We start from the raw sequence: 19,801 nt of genomic DNA, 5'->3' as shown, positions 1-19,801 counted from the left end.
TTTTGCCTGCCCTACTGATCATGATTGAATAATATGTCAAAAATCTTTGATATACAGGTTTAACTACAGGTATCGTATAAACTTAACATTATAAATGATTCATAAAAATGAGGTGAAGTTCAGATGAACAACAAGTACATCTTACAATCATTCCCGTCACCAAATATACTCTACCTTTTATTTATAGTACGATAACTATCTGAGAAACAACCTAATAACGAAAAATGATTGTGGACCAAAGACCAAAGAGGTTTAAGGTCAGATAGACCCTGCCAGACAGACAAGTACACATAACAATCATTCCATATACCAAATATAGTTGACCTATTGCTTACAGTAAAAAACAGACCTTACCCCTTCTGAAATAAAAGGCATTATACAAATAGTTCAGGCAGTTGTTGCAGTCACAGCAAGATTAAAATGCTAATGTCTGGCACATGTGACATTCCTCGCAGGCAAGACAAAAAAAACCCCTAGTTTTTAATATCAGATGTTAAACTTTACAGACTCTCAGAACAAAGAGGGGGTACATCAAGTCTATGTTTAAATACTTTCTTCAATTGTTTAGTTGTAAGACAATTCAACATGTGATATAATTTCAGAAAGCAGTTGGTACTAGTTAATCTGTACAGATCAGATTAACATGTATATCTAAGTTGTCTTGTAACTGCTTTGATGGTAATGTATTGAATAAGGGCTTGTTCTTTCAGTAATTACCCATAATGTCATTCTTATGATTGGAAGGTGTGTCTGTGCTAGGGAAATTTTACTAGGAAGTAAAACTAATTATCTAAATCCCACTTTCCTTTCTTATTCATATGAATTATTGTGCAAGATCTGTTTCAATTATATTGTACTCTACATTTATAATGAACAAATCCAAAAAATTAGACTGTATAAGTAACCCCGGCATATACTTCTGTTGTGAAATGGAACTTCAAATAAAGACATTCAGAAGTGTGTGCTTTCAGAATGTACATATAGGATGGACCAGAATATGAAAAACAGTAATGTTATGTATAAAAGCACAATAAAATAATTTCCACTGTCAACTAGACAGGTGCTTTTGTAACTATAGATAGTTATAGGAAGATGTGGTATGAGTGCCAATGAGACAACTCTCCATCCAAGTCAACATTTATAAAAGTAAACCATTATAGGTCAAAGTACGGTCTTCAACACGATGCCTTGGCTCACACCGAACAGCAAGCTATAAAGGGCCCCAAAAAATACTAGTGTAAAACCATTCAAACGGGAAAACCAACGGTCTAATTTATATAAAAAAAACGAGAAACGAGAAACACTTATGAACCACATCAACAAACGACAACTACTGAACATCAGATTCCTGACTTAGGACAGGTGCAAACAATTGCAGCGGTTTTAAACGTTTTATTGGTACCAAACCTTCACCATTATGCGAAACAATAGTGTAACATCACAACATAGAAAGACACACTATAAAATTTCAATTCAAATGGCTTAACTCAATCAAAAGACATATTAAAACCAGTGAATATACACTGAACAAATAAATTTGATCTATGATACAATGTAAATACAAAATAAATAAACTAAGGGAAGAATAATTAAAGTAACATGTTATACCGCTGTGAAATGTTAAACAATTCAAGAAAAAAAATATGCTTGAACAAAAATATCAGCCATTTGCAATTACATTAAACACAGGTAAATGAATATATTCTCTTGTTTTATCTAATTTCCTACTTTTCTTGCCTTTCTGGCAGGAACTTCAATAGTTGCTTTTCCTGTTTCGGTCTCCTTTTTCCTGCCAAGATATATTCCCAGTCTATCTTGTAAGAATCTCTTCAGTAATGGTGGATCACCACTTTTCTCTGTTGTCAGAGAATTATTTGCTATAAGCAGTTCTGACAACATTGGCAAAGCTGCTATAAATAATAATGCCTCCTCCTCTGCAATTTAAAATATACAGACTATGTTTCTTCTAATATGTAGAGGTAATAATCAACATTTATTACATGGAAAAAGATCAAGCTAAACAGACAATTTCCTTCCAGAAATTAAATCTGGCAAATTTTGAGATTTGGTATCGCTTTGAAAAGACAAAATAAACCAACTCACAGATGTCTGTTTTGATTTCCTAATATCAAAATTTTAAACTACTTTTTTGGATATGTGTATAATTCTAAATAAATAATAGATTACCAAATTATAAGACAAATTAAGATATCTTAGTTCTGGAAAAAGAGGTAGTGGTGGTCCTTTAGGCTCCTGTCCAAATTTATCCACGATTGGATTTTTGGATCCATCAGCTGAAAATTCAGTCTCAGTTCTGTGGACACTATATCCACTGTATCTATATCCAAGTCTGCTAAAGATTTGGAGAAGTCTGCAAACTCTTCATTTAAATCTTATTTCTGGCTCCTCTGAAAAAAGTTAAAATAAAATTACTATCGATATTTAATCATGCCATAGTTAAAAAGTGATGAATTTGTGATTTAAAAATGTATAGAACATATGTAAAAAGCAGCTAAAACATTTTTTTCACTATAAATTGCTATTTCTCAAAAATTTTTCCACATAATTTTGTTAAACAATTATATGTTATTGCTGTAAACATTTCCAATTTAATATGAAAATATATAAGTGGGTTAACAGATTTGTGTTTGATGTCTTAATCCTTTAAAAGAGGGACGAAAGATACCAGAGGGACATTCAAACTCATATATCGAAAATAAACTGACAATACCATGGCTAATAAAGAAAAAAGACAAACAGACAAACAATAGTACACAAATACAACATAGAAAACTAAACACTAAGTAACACGAACCCCACCAAAAACTCGGGGTGATCTCAGGTGCTCCGGAAGGGTAAGCAGATCATGCTCCACAAGTGGCACCCGTTGTGTTGCTCATTTTAGTACAAACCCGGTAAATAGTCTGATTCGTTAGGTCACATTCGTGAAAAGGGAACGGGATTGTAGTTACGACATTAGGAACATATCCGCTATCATCTGTGAAACGGTTATTTCATAACGGCCAACCAACTCGTGATGGCGTCCGTAAAATTAACGAAGGGATGATTTCAACTTCACCATTTGGAACTCGTGGTTTAAAAGCTTCCTTGTGAGCAGCAACCCTCATCAAGGGAAACATGATAGGAAATACAAACCCGGGAATATCGTATCAATTTGGAGATATATACTCCGTATGCAGGCGCTGCGGGAATGTTGCTACATAGAAATAGTGGTGATTCACGCCACCTCTAGAATAGGCAGTTTCACAAAAACTTTCAAGCCCGGCTTTAATTGCTAATAAAATTGATGTTAATAATTTAGAAAGAGGTTTCGTGGAGCACTTGGAAGACCCAGCAATATACCGTTGTTTGTAAGGACACTTATGTAGTTTAGGTATCCAATACAGTGATGGAAGATCCAGTTCTGCATCTTTGGTTGAAATTCCAAAGGAACAGAGAACAGACCTATGATTATCAAGGATTTCTTCTTTAGTAAGTGTCGTAGGGGTATATGTTGGATTTCCAAGTGAATTGTCAATAACTTATTCATTTATCAAGCAGTTTATGTAATGTGATTTACACACAAAAACGATGTTGTTTGGGGCTTTATCTGCGGGGACAACAGCATATTTGTCATGGAGGTAGGACAAGTGTTTTGCAACATTTTGGTCTTTAAAGATTGACGTAACATGGGTATTGATAGACCCATTCAGTTTCTTAATTCTGATTTGTGTCAACGACCTCACAGCCTAAATCCATTCGGAAAGAGTATATACGCCTCTTTCTCGCGTTTAACCCATTGCCTGGCATAATCCTCGACTGAATCCATCAGTATTTTGAAGTTGTGTTTCCAATTGATGGCTTTAGGCTCACGATATTTCGGACCTTTGGATAACACTTTTCGCAGGGAAGTGTTATTGACAATGTTGAGGTCAGCGGTAATAACGTGGCCAGCCGGATTATATATGAATAAACAGGTGCAATCAGTCGTCAATATTGAGATCCTGCAACACTGGTTTGTAATTGAACATTTTAGTTGCAATTGGTTTGGTATAGGTATTAGAAATGATTGGTACAGACTGATCTTTAAAATAGGGAGGTATTTTCGATTGAATTAATTTATGATGAAGGATATTGCCCAAGTTGACGGCATCGAGACCTTTGTTGGCAAAAGAAAGTTTAAGAAAGGATCTTTTCCTTTTTTATCTTTTCCAATGCGAACTGGTTTGAAAAGTCTGTGACTTGGAATATCCGAAATGATAGCTGTAAGTTTGTATTGGTCTGAATGAGGTTTTGTAACAGTGGTTTCCAACCATAAATTGAACCGATAATGAAGTTTTGAAAGGGGTAATGAATACAGCTTCGTGCGAATGTGACGAATACCTAACGGCTTTTGTATAAATGGCAGCAAGTCATTAATAGAGACACCATGGAGAGTTGACGATGTATAATGACGATGACCATGACTGCGTCTGCGTCGAGGAGTTGAGTTGAAAATATTCATCACATTCACCGAGCTGCAGGAAGGACTAGATAGAATATCTATACCATAAAATTTTGTCATTGTACCCATATGGTGTCGCAGTTCCCAATTGTCGAATCCAGTAGTCTTCTTTTTGTCTACGGAGAGGCGTTGCAGGATGAAGATTGTTAGTTCTGTGGTATATTTTTTCGATAATGCGAACTTGAATGATCAGGCTGGATAAAATGCTGGTAAAGAATGTCGCTTGCATTGTGGTTGATGTCTGATCTATGGCCGCACATACGTTTGTTTAGCCTTCCTTTCGTTTCACGGAAGTAATCCAATCCGCAAAGGTTACACTCTAATCCGTAGACAACATTTATGATTTACAATTCAGATCATCGTAACTTCTGGTATTAAAAATAAGACTTTTTAAGTTTGAGGGATGTATGAAAAACATGAGAATTCTGATTTTGCAAGGTGAGGATGTTAAGAAGTTTTGCTTAAATTGTACTTTTAACACTTTTTAAAACTATATATATCTAGATTATTTGAATTCTTCTGAAAAAATAATAATTATGTAGCCCCATATCATTTAAAAACAAAAATTGTGGATGGAAATTCAAGAACCCACAATTTAAAGTGACAAACTTGAATTTATTCACTGCTTCTAATATACAGTCTATACATTTTTAGTATAAAAATAAGGAGATGTGGTATCATTGCCAATGATACAACTATCCATCCAAGTTCAAATGAAGTGGGTGTAAGCAATTATAGACAACCGTACAGCCTTCAACAATGAGAAAAACCCATACCGTAGGTTTAGCTGACTTCAAAGAATTGTACTCTATTACAGATAAGATTAAAACAAAAATGTCTTTAAATAACTAAGATATGTTTTATGTTTTATGTGATGTATGGTTGCTGTCTGTTTAACATAAACCCAATAAAGCAACATCTCCTTTATTTGTAAATAACCACTCCAAAGATTGATAATATTGTCCGATAAATATTTTTCTGCCAACCTGATCAAGAATTTAACAGCAACAATAAAAGTGGCATTTAAACCTAAATAGTTTTATCACTTAATACATAAACAGAAATATAAAAGAGTAATAACATAGATATAAAGCTTAGTAACATCAAACACTATTACATGTACTGTGAGCGTTACCTTTTTTAACTTCTTTCTCTTCAATGTCAACCTTAACCTCTGTATCTGGGTTGTCATTGGAATTTGAGACGACCTCTGAATTAGCAGGAACAGGAATTGAAGCCTCCGTATTCACTGGTACCCCAGGTTCTGATAAAACAGTAGGTAAAGTTTCTGATGTATGGTCAGACTTCCTACGATTGTGTCGATTTGACCTGTATCGTCTTCGCTCACAACCATACTTCCCTCTACTGATTTCAGTTGTGGAACATAAAATATTTCATTTTTCTCTAAATTAAGATGTCTAATCCTAAAAATACATAAAAATATATATTGTTGTTGTTACATTGCCCAAGTATACAAATGACCAGAATTCAGTTAAAAGCTGCTTAATTGTTAAGCATTTTCAAGTTTAAGATCAACAATAAACTTCACTCTCAGAATGTTACTTAGTTCCAACCTTTCACACTATATACATTTAAAAATCTATAACTTGAACCCATGAAATAAGTTTGGTAATAAATATGCTCTTGAAAAGGTAATGGTATCAAGTAAGTATATTAATGGTGCAATTACTATTTCTTCTCGTGGAGTATCTGTGTTTCTTTCACAGTGAAATGTCATGTTCCCTAATACTGTAAACCGGGAAATTTTCGCGCCGTCTTTTTTTCGCGATTTATTAACACAATCTAAATTCACGTTATCCCGGTGGTTTATATAGATATTTTCATTAATGATTTAGAAAGTGAGCAGCTTTATATATTTTGTAAATCAGGTGATAAAATCAATCATAAGTCTTTTTTGTCGGTTCATAAATGACAAAGTAGATTAAAAGTTAGGTCATGTTTGATTGTAAAATCACATACACAATAACCAGAAAAGAAGACCTACTTAAGAGTGAATTAAATGCTGCGAGGATTAATACTAATGAATCGATCTTTTGATCTGATTTATCTGTGTAGCAGATGCAATGAGGTAATAATTTTAAAATTGGTTGACAGTTGTCATTAACATTTTTGTAACGAGTGTTGTTTACATAACAATATCCGTAATGTCCGATTGCTTGAGATGTCTTCCATGTTAATAAGATAAACTTCAATTGCATTAAAGTTATGATTTCTAACATATCTTTTCATTTAGAAATACAGTTATGATTTGAGGTATAGATCTGTCGTCTGTTAAATCGATTGGTCCCCTTGGTCCCCTACATATTCTATTCACATAAGCATATTGTATCTTTTCATCTTATCATTCTTATGAATACATAGTTTACTTGAAATTTTCGCGGTCGTTTTATTTTTTGCGTTTCAATTCTTACCGCAAAAATAGCAAAAATAAAACTGCCGAGAAAAATTTCCCTGTTTATAGTATACAATATATACACTATACATAAACAGAATGATAATGAAACCTACAATTGAATTTATAACATAACTATTGAGATTCAAAACATGAAAAAAGAAGAAAAAAAAGAGAGAACTAAACAGCTCTGAATTTCAGAAATAGTGAATCAGCTTACCTTCTTAGACCAGCTAAAGCAGCAAATAAGGCAACATAACACAACTTGTTATCATCCAGCATCAGTATCTCTAAGTTACGGAAGCGTGGAATCTTTCTTTTACTGTAAAATGAGAAAATTGTTGTTTTTTTTTTTTTAGAATCGAGTGTTTATGGCAGATCTTTGTCTCTGCTTAATTCATTAACAGCTTTTTAGACTTGGGGCAACATATTGATGTTGATCTCTAGATGTTTTTACTCGTTTTTGTCTTTCTGTTCCAGTCTCATGACATATACACAACATCTCTTTTTATATATTGACTCATTTGTATTTAAAGTTAATGGTACACTACATCTTTGTGCTTGGTAAATAATTAAAAAGAATGTGGGTGTCCTTGTGTTTTTATGTTGTTTCAAACGTTTCTTCCTTTTGGTGTTTGAGGGGACCGCCAATTTTGTACTTCTTTTTTGGTGGCAAGTAAATTTGTCACATGTGAGCATTGATCACTCCTTTTCTTATTGTTTCCAATTATTTTCCCTTAATTAATATTTTCTAGCATGAAATCATGAAGCCGTTCAATTTCAAAAAGTTTCTTGTTAATGAAAATACACGACAAATTATTTAAAGATATCCTTTTATCGTCCATATCTGTGAAGTGATAAGCAGGTGACTTTGTGCGCATTTTCATGTTTAGAATTGTAATGATGGTAATAATAAACAGTGCCCTAAGTAAATTATTGACAAGTACAACCAACAGATCATTGAATTAATTTGATCTCATACAATCCATCACATAATAACAGAAGTACTTGTAATCTGTAACTAGAGTGGTTAAAGTTTTTGAAATTTTAATAACTTTCTTAAACTATCCTGGATTTCTACCAAACTTGGACAGAAGCTTGTTTATGATCATAAGATAATATTCAAAAGTAAATTTTGTAAAAAAAAAATTCCATTTTTTCCATATTTTACTTATAATTGGACTTAGTTTTTCCGCCAGGAAACATTACATTCACTCTGTGGTTAAAGTTTTTGAAATTTTAATAACTTTCTTAAACTATCCTGGATTTCTACCAAACTTGGACAGAAGCTTGTTTATGATCATAAGATAATATTCAAAAGTAAATTTTGTAAAAAAAAAATCCATTTTTTCCATATTTTACTTATAATTGGACTTAGTTTTTCCGCCAGGAAACATTACATTCACTCTGTGGTTAAAGTTTTTGAAATTTTAATAACTTTCTTAAACTATCCTGGATTTCTACCAAACTTGGAAAGAAGCTTGTTTATGATCATAAGATAGTATCCAGAAGTAAATTTTGGAAAAAAAAATTCCATTTTTTCCGTATTTTACTTATAAATGGACTTAGTTTTTCTGCCAGTTAAAATAACATTCACTCTGTGGTTAAAATTTTTAAAATTTTAACAACTTTCTTAAACTATCCTGGATTTTTACCAAACTTGGACAGAAGCTTGTTTATGATGAAAAGGTAGTATCTAGAAGGAAATTTTGGGAAAAAAAAATTCCAAATTTTCCGTATTTTACTTATAAATGGACTTAGTTTTTCTTCCAGTTAACATTACATACAGTCTGCAGTTCAAGTTTTTAAAACATTTATAAGATTCATAAACTATCCTGGATTTTTACCAAACTTGGACAGATGCTACTTACAATCAAAAGATAGTATAGAGAGGAATATTTTTATTAATTTTTTTCCTCATTTTTGTTGAGACTGCTATTAACAGCAAAAGTAGGCGAGACACTGGGTTCCGCGGAACCCTTACGAATTTTTTATTAGTTTTCTTAAAACTGATATTATGTGTACATTGGGTATGTCCATCTTAACTATGGTAATCCCCTGGATATAATTTTATATTCTTGGGTCCATTTAGTTGACACTGAATAGAGTTTTACCTCTAAGGTAGGGTAATCCCCTGAAGATAATCTTATAATCCTGAGGCCATTCAGTGGAATGTTCAGTTCTCTGATTATTGGAAAACCTCTAAAAGCCTCTGAAAGTATACAGTCTCATCTGAGTACAAATAACAGAATGACGATACTGACAAATCATCATTAAAATTTAACAACTCTTAGAATCATTGAGTTCCTGTGTAAGTTTACAAAAGAAACCTTTAATGATTTGTGTAATTGTAAAAACATAATATTTGAATAATCTTGAAAGAGAAAATAAACATAAGTCATCTACTTTTATCAACATGAAGATTTTTTTTAAATTTCATAAAGATAACTGACATGAAACTTGAGTTATCAAGAGGCATGCCCCTGATTGTCAAATGTTTATTGTTGATTAAAGCTCCTTAATTCTAACACAAGAAATCTGATTGTTGTCAAAATTAGAAGAAGCTTTTTCTAATTATGGACACAAATATTGTGTAAAAAGTTTGTTCCAAATGGTGGAACTTTCAACAATTGAAGTCCTATTACTATAAAAATCAGTTCCTAAAAATCATCATATTATCAAGAAGTATGCAATGGAATCCAAATTCCTGTAATAATTTTGTCAACATTGAGATATTGAAGGATGTGCTAGGACATACAGACAAATGAACTATAGTATATCATTTAAAAAATTAAGGACCAATAATGACGAAAGTAATTTACATCTAAATTGTTACAGTCCTAAAAGTAAATAAATACAAAAAGGGAGATAATTTTCAGAAGCATTCACATATGCAACATTATCAAAAAGTAAAAATCTTAATTCTTCTTTAAATTCTGACAATTCTTTTCTAGCTATGTTGACTGAATATAAATCTGTAAGGTCTTCTACACAGCAGTGTCTCATCTATAAGAAATAAAATTATTTATTAGCATATAAACATATAAAGCAGGTACTAACTGATTTTTAATATCAAAATATCTTTTTATAATTTGGCTGTTTGTCTCTTGTGGTTCAAACAATGGTATTATATGAAAAAAGAGAATATACATTTATAATTAACTCATCATAGATACCAGAATGAAATTTTGCATTTGCGCCAGACGCGCGTTTCGTCTACAAAAAAACTCATCAGTGACGCTCGAATCAAAAAAAGGAAAAAAGGCCAAATAAAGTATGACGTTAAAATATACTGGAACACCTCCATCAACAAGAACATGAGTTTTTAAAATATTAATCTTATAGTATATAAAAAAACATCAATTTTTTAAGTGTCAGAAATTTTACCTTACAAGTTACAACATCATAAACATGTTTTACCCAACCACATTATTTATGTGCCTGGAGCCTGCACGTCAGTGGTTGGCGTTGGTTTCAAACTCCGTACAGTGATCGTTTCCGTTCCGGAACTTTTTTCCTTTACTCCATCAATCACTGCCACCGGCTTTCGAAATTCGTTCCAAAATTTGGAACGAATATCTACGCAAATATATTTTCTCAGAACCATTAGTTACCGGCTTGAAAAACGTCAATTTTATAATGTCTTTCTAAAATTTAAACAACTTTTCCTAGATATAAAAAATGAGAATTAAATTTACGCACAACGACAGGACTTTTTTTATGCATGTATCCTTATCTACGTTATCCTCCCCAACCCTTTCGAAAGTAAATATGGAGGGAAAAGTGAATGATTGTGAATCAGATATAGATTTAATGTATGTTAGGCGTAAGTCCAAAGGAAAAACAAGCCCAAACGCTGCAACATTTACTTGACCAGGAACAAATGATTTAAATTTGATTTTGCGGTTGTCAACGGAGAAAGCTTAGAGTTAGAGTGACATAAACTTCAACGTGTTGAAGGCGGTCATTACAAAGTAGAAGTACCAATTAAGTTCTGCAAGCCTTTCCTTTTCTCACACAACATTATGAACATAAATGGAAATCTTTAACCCATTCATAGGCGGATCCAGCCCCCGGGCAAATTTTGGTTTATGTAGGGAATCGCTGAAGCATGCCTGGAGCAGCCCTCCTCCCCCTTTTTTTCGGTCAGTCAGTGCCCCCCTTTATAAAAAGTTCTGGATCCGCCACTGCCATTGTTACATTACTCCAGTAAATTGACCCTATATAATTTTTTGACATTCCAAAAAAAGCAGCCCAGACCTGTGTTTACCTTGATCAGAATGAGAAAACAAGGGATCATATTTCTCTTGAGGGATTGTCTTTCAGACAAATGGGTTATTTTCCTGTGCATGCGGTAGAAAAGAAAAAAAAACTTAGCATTTTAACTTAAAAGGGGGTTAGGGAATTCCTTACATTTTTCTGTGGGAAAAGTTTTTGCAAATAATATAAATATGTTCCCTTTTCACTCTTTTGTACTTTCACTATGATAAGACATTTCAGTATGAAATCTCAGTATGAATTAAGAGGTTGTCAGTTAGATTGCAACCCTACAATTTTACATATATAAACTTAGACTCTTAGTATGCATCATGAACATATAATAGTGTATCACTATTATATGTTCATGATGCATATAATAGTGTATCACTATTATATGCATCATGAACATATAATAGTGATACACTTAGAGACCAATATGCAGTCTTTTAACTTCACACATTTGTGACTAATTACCAAATGGCAATGTTAACCTTCTCTTCAATATGTTAATACATGGTGAGATTCAGCATATCAAAGAACCAGAAGAATTTAATTTTTGATGAAAACCAACTAAGTTTAGTTTTGTTTTCATCACCTAATTCCTAAATACAAATGTACTAGTAGATAAGACAATAACCCCCAAAATCTATCTCAACCTTCATTTTGTGGTATGGAACCTTGTGGTATTATTTCATACAGATCCTTCACTTATACTTTAGTTATTGTCTGGAAACTAAATGTTTTCTGATGATGACATTTGTCGATGATCACCATACCATTATACAGCCACAAAATTTTTTAGCAGTTGTATAAAAAAATGATATATGCAGTTTAAATTTATGTTACTTCTGAGAAGGAAAACAAACCTGCCCCCCCCCCCCCCTTTTAATCGATGAATGGTAGGTGTAATAGTGACAGTCCCAATAATTATGAAACCTATTCTCGTTCAAGAATTTTACCTAGACACCTATGAAATAATAAGGGGCCCCGCTGAATGGGGGTCGCCATATAGTAGTCTGTCCATCCGTCTGTAACAAATTGTGTCCGCTCTATATCTAGAGAACCCTTATAATTTCATACTTTATACATGACATGTGTATTAACCAACACCAGAGGGTGTGTCATAATGTTTGTATAACTTCCTAGGTCAAAGGTCAAGGTCAAAAACTTTGGTCTTAAATGACAACCCCATGTCCTATGGTAAAGATCGTGTCCACTCTATATCTTGAGAACCGTTATGATTTCAAAGTTTATACTTGACATGTATATTAGCCAACACAAAAGGGTGTGTCGTAATGAATGTACAACTTCCTAGGTCAAAGGTCAAGGTCAAAAACTTTGGTTTCAGTTGAAAACTCTATGTCCTATATTAAAGATACAAATTTTTTACCACACGTTATTTACAGCGGGGCCCACAGAGCTGGCTCCCATCTCAATGATATCTAGTTCTTTCAAGTTCTGAACCTTGCTGCATTAGTTTTTATTATTCTATTTTTATTTCTGGTCATCAAAAAAATTATCTTGACCCCTTCTCTCTTACATGTACTCTTTACTTTAACTGCACATTAACCAATATCAATTATTTAATATACACGATTGGGGACTGGGTTTTAAGCTAACAGATACCTTGGTAGCTGTTACATCCAAATTATGTCCTGATACTCTTGGCATTAACAATAATTGTTATTGTAGTTGTGTGCATTAAACCAGTGATGAATATATGTACTGTAAATCAATTGCTACTATTTCAAGTTGAAAAGGACTGTGGTCCAATGTCCTGTTTGTCACTGCTAAATTATTGTCCCACTAGCAACTAAATCATCTCATAATTTTTATTCAGTAGGCAAACAAAAACTGGAAGCTACATGGAGCCTGAATTTCACATCTGGTAAAATATGCCATATTGATTTTAACATCAAATTTAGGACATAAAATAATTGTCATTGTAGTAATAAAGGTAATCTTATGCATAAAATCTACCATTTAATCAAAAGCGAACATGATGTACCCATTTTCATGATTTTGAGATCCAGTTAATCCTGTTTGCACAATAATAATTCATTTGCAAGATAACTTTTATTACTGTTTTCTTTTTGTTGATAGCAGATCTTTATTTTTTGAGCTAATTTTAATATATTCACACTTTTCGAAGAATGGACAATTGAAAGTTAAAACTTGTCTGTTTTGGAAAACTGTATGTAACTTAAGTCTTGATTCTTGTGTTGTTGGAATGCTGTCCAATGGACCTTTACCCAACATCTCCTTGTATTCATATGCTTAAATCTTGCTTGGCAAAAACTGAGAAAAAAATATTCTTTATTTCTTTTTTAATTATTAACAACAATATGTTCATGATAAAATTATATATGAAGACATACAATTTTTTCAAAACAATTAATAAAATGGAAATTAATATTAAAAAATGCACACAAAGTTTCATGTGCAACTGGTATGCACTCCAATTCACTCATTGAAACATGAATGATCCTTGTTTGAGATTGCATTAGTCACTGTCTTGTCTGAAAGTTTTTTGAAAGTGTGAGTCTATTCCATTTGTGTATTTAATCTACAGGCTTTCAATGCTTCTCATGTAACTTGATAATCTTCCAAAGATCAGGTTGACATCATTGTGATCTGAAAATATAATAACACATTTTTTTTTACTTTGTAACTTCTGGTTTTGATGTATGTATGGGATGTTATATGGTATGCCATTGTTTTCCCATCCATCCATTCAAATGTCAACATTTTGTTCAATATCTCAAAGGAGAAGTGGTTAAAAGGTTATCATTTGGCCCAAATATTACTTCAAATTAAAAAGTTACCCTAAATATTTTAAAATTTGTCCAAACTAGACTAAGGTACAAGGTATTCAGAAAATATTGACTTTTTTTAGCTCACCTGGCCCAAAGGGCCAAGTGAGCTTTTCTCATCATTTGGCGTCCATCGTCGTTAACTTTTACAAAAATGTGTTCAATGACCCCGCCTGCCAACCAACATGGCCGACATGGCTAAAAATAGAACATAGGGGTAAAATGCAGTTTTTGTCTTATATCTCTGAAACTAAAGCATTTAGAGCAAATCTAACAAGGGTAAAAATATTCATCAGGTTAAGATCTATCTGCCCTAAAATATTTAGTCGAATCAGACAACCGGTTGTTGGGTTGCTGCCCCTGAATTGGTAATTTAAAGGAAATTTTGCAGTTTTTGGTTATTATCTTGAATATTATTATAGATAGATATAAAACTGTAAACAGCAATTATGTTCAGCAAAGTAAGATCTACAAATAAGTCAACATGACCAAAATTTTCAAATTGACCCCTTAAGGAGTTATTGCCCTTTATAGTCAATTTTTAACAATTTTTTAGTGTAGAGTAGTATGCGGATCGGAGCTGGAACTGCCGGGGAGTTTGCGTTGGTTTGTGTCTGAAATATTTGTTTTTCGTGAATTGTTTTGTAAAAAATTAGACCGTTAGTTTCCTCGTTTGAATTGTTTCACATTTTTTATGTCGGCCGACTATACAATATGGATTTTCTCATTGTTGGAGTCCAAACGGTTGCCTATAATTGCTAACATCCACTTCATTTGAACTCTAGTGGAAAGTTGTCTCATGGGCAATCATACCACTTCTCTTTTTTTTTATGTATCAGTTGTGTTTGTTATGCATTTTCCTAACTATTCAGGCTTTAATGGTAATACAATGAGTATCCTAAAAATTTAATAAGTAAACATAAAATACTTTTTAACAATTGTCAGCTTCATCACACAATCAACTATAAAAAGAATATCAACAATTTCATATTAAATTAATCATAATAATCAGAGTTTTAAACAAATACTCTTGAACAGGTTACAAAAACAATAAGAATCTTTTTTGATTATGAATATATTGTGATAATAAAATGTGAAATGTATACCAAGAAGAAACCATCCAATGCGGGTGCCTCCTGCTGTTCTTCTTCATCTTCATCCAAGTTTGGAATTTCAGCAGGATTAAAGGATGTGCCTTCACGGTCTGATCGTTTTCTTTCTTCTTTTATCTGTGCATATGTTTTTGGCTTTGTACATAGCACAGCCTTAAATCTTCTTCTTTGCTTTGCTCTGCTTTTTGTTCAAACAGCCATGCACCACTGACTGTAAAGTAATATTATAGCATATAATGGTGTTCACGAAATATTGGGCCCTTTACATGAGGTGGTTTTATTCAGAGGGAGATCTAGAATGAACAATTAAATCAAGCCTCATTGATATGACTACTGGTAATTAGAATCATTAGAATTTGTTTCATTCCATTCAATGAAGCTTTAACAATGACAAGATTTATAGGCATGCAGTCATTCCCAATGGACCAAATGACCAGTAAATTTTTTATTTTGTCCAAATCATATGTGTGAATGTCCTTTAAAAAAGAGTCTGGTCCAGTTAAAAGAAGTCAGATATATTAAAAGCAACATAATACATTTTTGTTGATATTGTTTAACCCTTGTAAGTAAGAAAGGACATCAGTATTATTGTACAAATTGATGAAATTTCTTGAAATATGACATTCACTATAGTTTGCAACAGACTTCCATAGAAAGAAGTATTTTTTGAAATATTAAAACTTCTTATTTTAACTTTCCTTTTGTCTTGCTGTTAAATTCAGCAACATTGATGTCCCTAAATTAATTAACATATGATATTGGCCAGTGTTTAAAATTTTCTGGAAACTGATTGGCTGCATTGCAACTATTTTGGTCTAAAAAACAAACGGTTTTCAAGGATTCTCTGTTCCCAAAATATCACATCAGCAGATGATAATGTTGTCCTGTAGTCTTTTATTTTTTATTTTATAAAAATATGATACCACTAGACTCAAACAGTTGATATTTTTTCAAAGAATTTTTTTATTTTTATTAATTGACGTGTTATGATCTTTCGTATAATTTAATAAATACTTTCAGTTCGGAATCATTACTTGGATGTTAAGTTCCAAGGAAATCAACATTTAGTGAAGAAATATTGAAAAATGTAGCTCTTTGATGAAAACAGTAGTACTACAGAACATAAAAGTCTGATCCTAAACATGCTTTGTATAAAAAGTAAAACCCATAAGATGTAAGAGGTATGCCCGAAAATTAATTGCATTATTTAAAATTAGATATTATAATTTCTACTCTTTCACCATGAAGAGATGTCTAATGTTTACTTTGCATATTGCCAGATTAATGTTCATATTTTTCATAGGATAAAAATTGTGACATTTTGTATTGTTGTGCATGTGCAATTTTGTGATATACAGGCTGTGATAGATGATACAAATTAATTTAAAGTGTATTCTGTATGTATGAAAAGTTGTTCAAGGTGCACAGATGTGAGTGCTTTTTGTTATTTAATAAATGTTTACAAACCTATAGCAGTTTTCTCATGAAAATTATTTAAAGCATAATAGCTGAAGAAGTAAGATTTCACAATAATTCTTTTTCCAGTATGTTTGTTTTCATCCCCTCGTTACATCTTATCCTTCCCATTAACACAAATGACACCTGCACCATGAAATAGTCTGATTGCTTCTATTTCAATTATTGGTTGCACACACGAGAAAACAAGAAAAAACAGTGAGTTTTCCACTTTCAATAGTCTTTGATTCATGTCAAGTATTACAACTTTCTTTGCTGTCAAGAAGTTATTAAATCAAGTCTACATATTAACTTGATTTGTTTCATTGGACAGTAAAAAAAATAAAATAGTAAATATCCCAAGGTTGATGAATTAAATGAACTTAGTGTCTCACAAGTGTTTGAAGTCGTGTTTATGTAAATTTTTCGATTCTTGAATGAATTGGAGTGATCACTGTTTTTTCTTGAGAGTAATATGACAAATAATCCATGCCAAAAACTCAGAGGCTTCTAATTTTGTATGCCAGACACATTATTTTGTCTCCAAAAGTTTCAGCAGTAAAATGTAATGAGCTGTATTGCATGCTATGGATAATAGATTGACAATAGGTGATTTAAATTGTGTAACTGAATGGACTATATCAAGCGATACTCAGGTGTTTATCTATTTTGCCTTCTTCTGCAGACTATAAAAAATTTCAATTTTCTGAAACATGAAATTCACATAACTTTTATATATCTAGGTCCAGCCATGCCTTAAAACTTTTCTAGATGCACCTGTTTGTCTGTACTCATGAGTAGATTTTGTGATGTAAACATGAACCATATTTGTCAATTCCTTTTGATGAACATTAATTGTCGAAATGTGCATCTGTTGCAATAAAATTGGCACCGTTAATGTTTTATATTATGCATAGATGCCAAGTGAATGATTCAAATTTCGTGAGTTTTCATTGTATTTTTGTTGGTACAGTAAATCTTGTTTACCTCTATATGTTTTTTGAATATCTGGAGTGATTCATTTTCTGGTGTAATGGGTTCTGTATTAGATGGCTTTTACTGATACTTTAATGAATATTCAAAAGGCTTTGTCCTTTCACAAAACCAATTGGGCACAATGTTTTTCCCAAGTTGCAGTTTAAACTCATCTCATCAAACTGATCAACTGGTGCAAAATATTTGCCCATGGCAAGTGCAGTGTCTATCTTTGTGGGTGTTTAAATAATGTCCTATACAGGAACTTAAGACGGACGTCAGGTGCAGTGTGAAAACATTCTCTTCCTCAGTCCAAATCGAAGTAATTAACGTAAGTGGAAGGGAAAATAAATTCTATAACAATGAATTAATCATTTGACCAAATATGTTATTTAAGAAAGTACTGCATGTGAACCTGAAGGATAATCATTGTGTTGCTTGTCAAATGGTTTTTGAAGAGAGCCTTTGTAAAGCACTATAGAGAAATTTATTGTTGAAATGTGCATATGGTGCAGAAATAAGGCATTGTTAATGTTATTAAAGACTAACGATCTGCTTTGTCGACTTATGGATCATTATGAAAAAGAGGAGATGTCGTACGATTGCCAATCAGACAATAATTCATCAGAGACCAATTGACATGCTATTAGATGTTCACAACTAAAGGTCGGCGTACATTGCAATTTTCATATTCTAAAAAAATATATATCATTGGTATACACATTGGCAAATTGATACCATTTGTACTTTCTAATGTTGTATGTTATCAAAAGGGAAAGTGAGTAAACCATTAATTCCAAATAAGTGAAATATACCACTGAAAGTTATGAAGGCAGATGAAAAAGAGAGCTGATTTTGTTTTGTTTTTTATTTCAGTATTGTCAATTTTTAAATATGGAGAATTCAGTTATAAAATTTCCAAGTAAATAAAAAGGGTTCCATTACCTTAACATTGTATTTTGCGAAGAACATCGGAATTTTGAAAACATTTTTTCCTCATGAGAACAATTTAAGATCTGAAAAACTTAAAAACGAAATTTTGAAAACATTTGAGCCCCATGAGAACAATTCAGGATATGGAAAACTCAAAACGTGGAACAGGGTAATTTAAGGACTTCCATGGTCTAGTTACTAGTATTGCTCCGTGATCAACAGAAACATTAGGCTTATCTGAAAGTGCCCCAAGAAAGCATATCAACAAACCAAACATTGTTTTTGAATTTCATGATAAGATCAGCCCTTGATACTTTTGTTTGTTTTGTTATCTGACTGTATCTATGAACACTTAATCAATAATTGAACTATACAGTTAATGTTACTGTTTCTGGTTATGCTACTAGAAGGTGACAAATTTCTGTGTTTATATTTATTTCTAATATCAATCAAATTTGATTTTTATCAACGATTAGAATTTACGATGGGAGGTCATAACTTATTCTGTTCTTCGTTCCAAATTGTTCTTGTCAATTTTGTTACCATGATGTAAAAAATATTTCGTAAGTAAAATTACCGTCCTTTAAAAAAATAGAATAATTAAATTCAAAGGGAACCAACAGTGCTCCTCCTCTAGCTGGTGTGTTCCTATATTTGTATGAGGCTGTCTTCGTGGCACAGATGGACTACTTCATACTATGACAGTCCTCATTTTGTCAACTTTCCATTTATCAACTTCCCATTTCTTAGTATTAACATACCTTCTGTCCCATCTTATGGCGCGAGCATTGATAGAACACGGTCTTACATGTTCACACTACACGTACTTCATTAGCAGGGGTGTTCTCCTTACACAAAAACTGTTCCAACAGAGAAATTAAAAAGAACGACTGCAATCGACACTACATATGTGTTACGGTCTCCTTCACGAGTTGGTTGACCGATACGATGTTTCTTGATCTCAATTGACAAGCGATATTTTTCCCACCATCTTCTATCTTTAGTTACCACAACTTTTGTTTGATTTGTAAAATTACCGATTGTGCCTTTCCCCATTGTGACATTTGTAATAAGTGTGGAATCGCAAGCATAGCAGGAGACGCTTACCATGTTAACACACCTGGTCTTGATTCTTTTCGAGTTCATGTGATTTCTTCAGTTTTTGTTTTTTACCTTGATTTGTAACTTTTTAATTGATTTATGATATTTAGCATTAGTTAACTACTGTTGTCTCGAGTTCAAACAGAAGAATGATAAGCTAGCATTATCCCTTAACTTCACATTCCCCTTTGTATAAGATGTCGTCTCACTGAATATTTCAAAATGGAAAAAAACG

The 19,801-nt window shown here is 32.5% G+C and overlaps 1 protein-coding gene across 1 annotated transcript; it reads right to left on the bottom strand.

The window, feature by feature from the left end:
- Positions 1–1,716: 1,716 nt before the first annotated feature.
- LOC127699068 (X-ray radiation resistance-associated protein 1-like) lies at positions 1,717–19,521 on the bottom strand. Its single transcript, XM_052202808.1, is given in 9 exon segments — positions 1,717–1,942; positions 2,189–2,350; positions 5,755–5,928; positions 7,138–7,233; positions 7,294–7,308; positions 8,964–9,129; positions 9,776–9,923; positions 15,097–15,278; positions 19,503–19,521. Coding segments are annotated over 9 exon segments (1,188 nt in total).
- Positions 19,522–19,801: the final 280 nt, after the last annotated feature.

The sequence above is a fragment of the Mytilus californianus genome, unplaced genomic scaffold (genome assembly GCF_021869535.1).
Source record: "Mytilus californianus isolate M0D057914Y unplaced genomic scaffold, xbMytCali1.0.p SCAF_4, whole genome shotgun sequence".
Lineage (NCBI taxonomy): Eukaryota > Metazoa > Mollusca > Bivalvia > Mytilida > Mytilidae > Mytilus > Mytilus californianus.
The sequence above is the reverse complement of the archived record's forward strand: the minus strand, read 5'-3'. Positions and strand labels throughout refer to the sequence as shown.